The sequence below is a fragment of the Monodon monoceros genome, unplaced genomic scaffold (assembly GCF_005190385.1).
Source record: "Monodon monoceros isolate NGI ecotype Baffin Bay Population unplaced genomic scaffold, NGI_Narwhal_1 Super_Scaffold_21, whole genome shotgun sequence".
In the NCBI taxonomy this organism is placed as follows: domain Eukaryota; kingdom Metazoa; phylum Chordata; class Mammalia; order Artiodactyla; family Monodontidae; genus Monodon; species Monodon monoceros.
Window position 1 is genome coordinate 50,660,417 of NW_021703778.1, and position 8,906 is coordinate 50,669,322.

General features: G+C 36.2%; 1 protein-coding gene across 1 annotated transcript in view; it reads right to left on the bottom strand.

The window, feature by feature from the left end:
• Window positions 1–401: 401 nt before the first annotated feature.
• CERS3 (ceramide synthase 3) overlaps window positions 402–8,906 on the bottom strand; it is a 98,467-nt gene continuing 89,962 nt past the window's right edge. Inside the window, exon 10 of the mRNA XM_029238507.1 lies at window positions 402–569. Within this exon, the coding sequence (XP_029094340.1) occupies window positions 402–569 (168 nt within the window). The remainder of the gene's footprint in view (window positions 570–8,906) is intronic.

Below are 8,906 nucleotides of genomic sequence, written 5' to 3' on the forward strand. Positions count from 1 at the left end.
GTGGCCAAACGCACCTGGAAAAAGTGGGTTGACTTAGCACTTCCCAAAGTATCCTGAGGACAGGCAAGGTGGGAAGGGGAAGGCCTACAACAAAATGGGCTCCAAACGTCTAAATTCATGAATGGAACAATTAGAAGTGGAAGGGTTCTCAGGAGAAATCTTTGAACTCTGAGTCCTAACTCCAGTAAAATCCATGGGGATGCTTACATTTAACATTTTAACACAAATTAACATTTTGTTAAATACATCTTGGTGGGGGGGAAGGTGCTGGTTAGAAAGAGGGAAGGGCAAAATCTGTGGTCCCTGTGGGTCCTGAGGCCACAGCAATGGAGGAGGGAGCACTTCCGGCTCCCAGCAGCCCTTGCAGTGCACTGTGTGCCAGGAGCTATGCAGGCTTCAAGCTAACAGCCATGCTGACCATTGGGAATGAGGTGCCTGTTGGCCCCAAGGCCATTCTTCAAATCGTCTGTCTCTTTGCCTTTGGTGGCTTCTTCCTTCTCCTTCTCCTCTTCCTCAACCTCTTCCTCTTCATACTCATCCTCATCATCACTTCTCACGTCCTGGATATTCTAGACAAAAGAAACAATGGGCTGTGAGTGACAACCTTCCAGAAAGACTCTTGAGTGAATAAGCAAACAAATGGGCTCAGTTTAGAGATATGGCTCCCTTCAGAGAAAACACAATATTCAAACAACCAAACATTCACCAACATAGAACATATCATGGATCATAAAATAAACCTTAACAAACTTAAAGAATCAAAATTATGCAAAGTATGTTTCAGGTCCTAATGGAATTAAGCTAGAAATCAATATAAGAAAATAATGGGAAAATTTCAGAACACTTGGAAATTAATCAACACCCTTATAAATAATCAGTGGATCAAAAGAGTAAGTCTCAAGGGATACTAGAAAACATTTTGAATTAAGATTAAAATGCATCACATTTTCTTCAGTGTAGTTAAAACAGTGTTTAAAAGGAAATGTATACCATTAAATGTTTATGTTAGAAAAGAAGAAAAGTCTGTAATAATATGAGCTTCCAACTTACGAAACTAGGAAAAAAAAAAAAGAAAGAAAAGCAAAATAAGCCCAAAATGAGCAAAAGGAAGGAAATAACAGAGATGAGAAATCAATGAAATTGAAAACAGAGATAACCTGAGTAGTCTTAAAACTATGAAAAAAAATTAAATATGTAGTTTTAAATCTTCTGAAAAAGAATATCAGGCACAAATGGTTTCACTGGCAAATTCCATGAAATGTATAAAGAAGAAATAACACCAAATCTCCACAATCTCTTCTAGAAAAAAGAGGAGGGATCACATCCCAATTTATTTTATGAGGCCAGAATTACCCTGATACCAAAACCAGACAGACAGTATAAGAAAATACAGCTACAGAGCAATATCTTTAATGAACATAGACATTAAAATCCTTAATAAAATATTCCAAATCAAAACCAGGAATGTATAAAAAAATTATACTATGATAAAGTGGGGTTTGTCCCAGTAATGCAAAGCTGGTTCAATATTTGGAAATCAATGAATGTAATCCATCATATTAATAATCTAAAGAAGGGAAAAAATGATTATATCAATTGATGCAGAAAAATCATATGACAAAATTCAACATCCATTCATAATAAAAAAAAATTGTAAAACTTCTCTACAAAGAAGGAATAGAAGCTAACATCATACTTAATGGTGAATAACTGAATGCTTTCCCCCTAAGAATAGGAATAAGGCAAGGATGTTCACTTTCACCATTCCTATTCACATTGTACTGGAAATCCTAGTCAATGAAATAAGGCAAGAAAAAGAAATAAAATTCATACAAATTGGGAAGAAAGAAATAAAAGTGTCTCTATTATTTATGTACAAAATACCAAAGAATCAACCAAAAAACTCCTAGAATTAATATGTGAGTTTAGTACTAAGGCTGCAGGATAAAAGGTCAACACATAAAATCTCTTTCTCTCTCTCTTTGTCTCTGTCTCTCTGTCTTTTTCTTTCTCTCTCTGTCTCTTTCTCTCTCTCTCTCTCTCTCTCACACACACACACACACACACACACAATCTTGATTTCTAGACACTAATGTAGTAGGCTAAAAAATGTCCTCAAAAATATTAGGTCCTAATTTCTGAAATCTGTGAATGTTACCTTACATGGTAAAGTTTTTTGCAGATATTATTAATTAAATTAAGGATTTTGAGATGAGAGATTATCATGGACTATCCAGGTGGCCACTCAATGCCATCACATGTGTCTTTCTAAGAGAGGCAGAGGGGATTCAACACAGAGGAAAGGCAATATGAAGACAGAGGTAGAGATTGAAGTGATGTAGCTACAAGCCAAGGAATGCTGGCAGCCACCAGAAGTTGGAAGAGGCAAAGAACAGATTCCCTGCTGTGTGTGAAGGGAAAACAGATCTGCCACACTTTGATTTCTGCTCAAAACTGATTGTAGACTTCTGACCTCCAGAACTGTAAGAGAGTAAATTTCTGTTTTTTTAAGCCACCAAGTTTGTAGTAATTTGTTATGGCAGCCATAGTAAACTAACATGACTAGCAATGTCCAACTAAAACAGAAATTTAAAAGTCAGTAACATTTACAATAGTTTCAAAAAATAAAACACTTAGGTACAAATGTAACAAAGCATGTATAGTATCTGCATGTAAAACCTACAAAACTCTGAAGAAAGAAATCGAAGATCTAAATAACTAAAGAGACATACTATGTTCATGGCTTGGAAGTTTCAATACAGTAAAAATGTTAATTATCCCCATATTGATCTACAGATTCCACATAATACCATTAAAATCTTAGCAAGATTTCTTATAGATATAGACAAGCTGATTCTAAAATCTATATGGAGAGGCAAAGGAACTAGAATAGCTAAAGCAATTATGCAAAAGAAGAATAAAATTGGAAAACTCGAACTACCCAATTTTAAGACTTTACTATAAAGTTATAGTAATCAAGACTGGATGGTATTAGCAAAGGGGTAAACAAATAGATCAATGGAACAGAATAGAGAATCTAGAAATACACCCACACAAATACTGCCAATTGAGTTTTGACAAAGGTGCAAAAGCAATTTAATGGAGAAAGGATAGTCTTTTCAACAAATGGTGCTGGAGCAAGGAGAAATCCATAGGCAAAAAAGTAAATTTTAACCTTACACATATGTTAACACAAAATGAATTGTAGATCTAAATGCAAAATATAAAACTATAAAACTTTTAGAAGAAAACCTATGACCTTGGGTTGCATAACGAGTTCTTAGACAAGACACAAAAAGCATACTCCATAAAAAAATGATAAACTGTACTGCATCAAAATTAAAAACTTTTGCTCTATGAAAGGTACTATTTAAAAAAAAAAAAAGAAAGATACTATTTAAAGAATACAAAGACAGGTTACAAACTGGGAGATAGTAATTACAAATCCCATATCCAACTAGTATGGATAATAAAGAATTCTCAAAACTCAACAATAAGAAAAAACATTTAAAAAATGGGAAAATATTTAAAAATACACACTTCTAGGAGGATATAGGATGTCAAATAAACATATGAAAAGATATTCAACATCGTTAGCCATTAGGAAAATGCAAATTAAAATCATGATTAGATAAAACTATCATAAGAATAGCTAAAATTAAAAATCCTGAGAATACCAAGGATGAAGAGTAACTGGAAGGAATTCTTATACACTGCTGATGGAAATGCAAAATGGTATAGATGCTTTGGAAACAGTTTTTACTTATAAAGGCAAACATACATATACTGTATGTCTCAGCATTCCTACCCCTGAGTATCTACACTAGAGAAATGAAAATTTATATTCACACAAAAACAAATGTTTATAAAAGCTCTATTCATAATTGCCCAAAATTGTAAGCAACCCAAATGTTCTTCAAGAAGTAAATGAATGATACATCCATACAATGGAATACTACTTACCAATAAATACGTACAAACTACTGACATTTATAAGAAGTTGGATGAATCTCAAAAGCATTATGTTAAGTGAAAAAAGTTTGTTTCAAAAGGTTACCTACCCTTCCAACAAACAAAAGTCCAAGACCAGATGGCTTCACAGGTGAATTCTATCAAACATTTAGAGAAGATCTAACACCATCCTTCTCAAACTATTCCAAAAAATTGCAGAGGAAAGAACACTCCCAGACTCATACTATGAGGCCACCATCACCTGGATACGAAAACCAGACAAAGATATCACAAAAAAAGAAAATTACAGACCAATATCACTGATGAATATATATGCAAAAATCCTCAACAAAATACTAGCAAACAGAATCCAACAACATATTAAAAGGGTCATACACCATGATCAAGTGGGATTTACCCCAGGGATGCAAGGAATCTTCAATATACACAGATCAATCAATGTGATACACCATATTAACAAACTGAAGAATAAAAACCATATGATTGTCTCAATAGATGCAGAAAAAGCTTTTGACAAAATTCAACACCCATTTATAATAAAAACTCTCCAGAAAGTGGGCATAGAGGGAACCTACCTCAACATAATAAAGGCCATATATGACAAACCTACAGCAAACATCATTCTCTATGGTGAAAAACTGAAAGCATTTCCTCTAAGATCAGGAACAAGACAAGGATGTCTGCTTTCACCACTATTATTCAACATAGTATTGGAAGTCCTAGCCATGGCAATCAGAGAAGAAAAAGAAATAAAAGGAATACAAATTGGAAAAGAAGTAAAACCGTCATGTTTACAGATGACATGATACTCTACATAGAAAAACCTAAAGATGCCACCAGAAAACTACTAAAGCTAATCAATGAATTTGGTAAAGTTGCAGGATACAAAATTAATGCACAGAAATCTCTTGCATTACTATACACTAACAACAAAAGGTAAGAAAGAGAAATTAAGGAAACAATCCCATTCATCATTGCAACAAAAAGAATAAAATAACTAGGAATAAACCTACTTAAGGAGGTAAAAGACCTGTACTCAGAAAACTATAAGAAACTGATGAAATAAATCAAAGATGACACAAACAGATGGAGAGATAGACCATGTTCTTGGGTTGGAAGAATCAATATTGTGAAAATGACTATACTACCCAAAGAAATCTACAGATTCAGTGCAGTCCCTATCAAATTACCAATGACATTTTTCACAGAACTAGAACAAAAAAATCTTAAAATCTGTATGAAGACAAAAGAGACCCTGAATAGCCTAAGCAATCTTGAGAAAAAAAAAAAAAAAAAAAAAATGGGGCTGGAGGAATCAGGCTCCCTGACTTCAGACTGTACTACAGGGCTACAGTAATCAAGACAGTATGATACTGGCACAAAAACAGAAATATAGATCAATGGAACAGGATAGACAGCCCAGAGATAAACCCATGCACCTATGGTCAACTAATCTATGACAAAGGAGGCAAGGATATACAATGGAGAAAAGACAGTCTCTTCAATAAGTGGTGCTGGGCAAACTGGACAGCTACATGTAAAAGACAAATTAGAACACTCCCTAACACCATACACAAAACTAAACTCCAAATGGATTAAAGACCTAAATGTAAGACCAGACACTATAAAACACTTAAGGGAAAACATAGGAAGAACACTCTATGACATAAATCACAGTAAGATCTTTTTTTTTTTTTTTTTTTGCGTTACGCGGGCCTCTCACTGTTGTGGCCTCTCCCGTTGCGGAGCACAGGCTCCGGACGCGCAGGCTCAGCGGCTATGGCTCACGGGCCCAGCCGCTCTGCGGCATGTGGGATCTTCCCAGACCGGGGCACGAACCCGTGTCCCCTGCATCGGCAGGCGGACTCTCAACCACTGCGCCACACAGGGAAGCCCCAAGATCTTTTTTGACCCATCTTGTAGAGTAATAGAAATAAAAACAAAAATAAACAAATGGGACCTAAGGAAACTTAAAAGCTTTTGCATAGCAAAGGAAACCATAAACAAGATGAAGACAACCCTCAGAATGGGAGAAAATGTTTGCAAATGAATCAATGGACAAAGGATTAATCTCCAAAATATACAAACAGCTCATGCAGCTCAATATCAAAAATAAAACCAAAACCCAAAAACCAACCCAATCCAAAAATGGGTGGAAGACCTAAATAGACATTTCTCCAGAGAAGACATACAGATGGCCAAGAAGCACATGAAAAGATTCTCAGCATCACTAATTATTAGAGAAATGCAAATCAAACCTACAATGAGGTTCACCTCACACCAATCAGAAAGGGAGGTGGGATGAATTGGGAGATTGAGACTGACATATATACACTAATACGTATAAAATAGATAACTAAAGAGAACCTGTTGTATAACACGGGGAACTCTGCATCACTTCACTGTATAGTAGAAACTAACACAACACTGTAAAACAACTATTACCCCCCCCCAAAAAAACTAACACAACATTGTAAAACAATTATACCTAAAAGACATACTGATGTAGTTTTCATGACATTCTTAAAAAGACTAAACTGTAGGGATGGTGAACAGATAAGTGGCTGCCAAGAGCTGGGGTGGAGGGAGGAGTTATTGGGGTGACAGAATTATTCTGTATCCAGATTATAGCGATGGCTACACAAATCTACACTTGTGTTAAAATTCACAGAACTTTACACCAACAGGAAAAAATAAATTTCACTGATGATAAGTTTAAAAATAAAACTTAAATGTATTTCTTTTTAGAACGCAAACACTATAGTTTTCCCAATAAACATCTGCTAAGTAAAGTATTGCTCATGTGGGCATTTTGGCTGTCAGGATATTTTTATTGTTGGGAATAGGATGTTTCCTATTTTCTTTATGCAGGAATTCCTTCAAGGACAGTTCTTAATTAAGAGTAATATGTTTCTCCTCTTCTTTACAGTGTTCTGAAAGGAATTTTGTGAGGAAAACTCCTAGAAGAATAACACTGTCCCAATGAATGCAGATGGAATTGCTGCAGATCAGACTTCATTGCAAAAGATAATGATGGTGTGAACTATTAAAACAATACCAAGAACTCAAGCTCTCTGCAAGGCCAGTGTTGGATCTGACCCCTGACCCTCTAAGCCAGTTCAGAAACATCTCTATTAAACCCAGCCTAGAAAAGAAAAAAACTATGGAAGGTGGAGGCTGTTTCCTCACGCATCATTTTTCAAGATGACATCCATAACCATAAGAGTTTTCCCTTTTTGTGACCTGAAGACTAAAACTGACCACCTCTGGAGATTCTTGGGGTATATGTAACAAAATACTTCCTTGCATACAAGCTTCATGCAAACACGGCTTAAACAACAATAACATCAACAACAACGTACACACATTCTGCTGTCTTAATCACAGAAATATAACTTCATAGGCTCTTTTCTGTATGTTCTGCTCTTTTCACAACAACACAGAAAGGGTCCCAAAATAAACAAGGCTCACTGTAAACACTGAGGAATAAACTTGGCATCTCATCAGTTAAGATGCAACAGAGAAACGCAGCCTCTCCATGATTTGCTGGAAGCCAGGATCAGAGTGCTCCCCCTGCAGACGGAGTCTTTCAGGGAAGGGCCATGCTTGGCTGACGTTTGCTTTCATGGATGGTGCCTCTTGGCTCTCCTTTTCTTTCCTCAAAAGGTTTTTGTAGGGAACAAGGGGAAATCTGAATCAAAACAAAGAAACTAATTTCTCCCCAGAAAGGCATACTAGTGTCTTCCCACCCCTTTCTCCAGGACTTGAATAGCTGCTTTAGCTGAGAAATAAATTCACCCTGGAGGATGCTCCCCATAGCTTGAAGCCACATCCTCCAGCACCTTCACCTCTGAGAAGAGGGCCTGGACCATATTCAGGCTTTTAGAAATGTATGACATCCTCACAGTCATAAAGGTTGGGGAGCACTACTGACTTTTAATGAGCATTGGCTAGGGATGCCGCATACCTTACAATGTGCATGACACCCTAATGTCCTGCCAGACCTGCATTTGTAATTATCCAAGCCTAGAATCTAATTCCATTGTACGTTAAAGCACAGGAATTCTTCCATGGTTTTAATATATTCTCAACTTTTCAGGACTGTAACTATGTACATAAATCCAAGGAAGACTATACTTCATTTTGTTCAGAACTTCACAATTTCAGAAAGCCATGTCACTGATGGCAACCCTACCAGTGGCATTTGAGGCTGTGTCAGTCTGCACTTGCAGCTGCCCCACTCATGCTGAGTCTCCATATAAGCAAGCACAGCATCTGCCAACTTCATTACATTCTCTAGGGCAGTCATGTACACGTTACACACGAAATGCATATTTTATCAGAAATGTCTTTCATCTTATTTCTTTTTTATTACGTTGTGGCATTATATTGCTTTTTGAAATTATGCTTTTAGGTGAGTGATATTACCTAGGAATTTAATTTCAGGCTAGTGAAGAGGGTGTGGGTCCAACAGGTTGGAGAACCACTGTCCTTGATGATGAATCAAGCTCAGAAAGGATTTCCTGGCAGTAAGAGTTTGTTAGATAGATGTATAGGTGGTTGCACACTATAAAAACTTGAATAATGCAAATTGGAAATTGAATGGTATTCAAAAATATTAATAAAACCTCATATTATATTCAATTTCATCTTGTATATGCTATCTGTAATATAACAATAACAGCAATGACACCCTTAAAGGGCTTTTTTTCCACTGTCCTAAAAATCCTCTGTGCTCTTCCTGTTCATCCCTCCCTCCCTCCCAAGCCCTGGCATTCACTGACCTTTTTATTGCCACCATAGTTTTGTCTTTTCCAGAATGTCTTGTAGCTGGAATCATATAGTATTTAACTTTGAAGATTAGCTTCTTTCACTTAGTAATAAGCATGTAGGGTTCCTCCATGGTTTTTCATGGCTTAATAGCTCATTTCTTT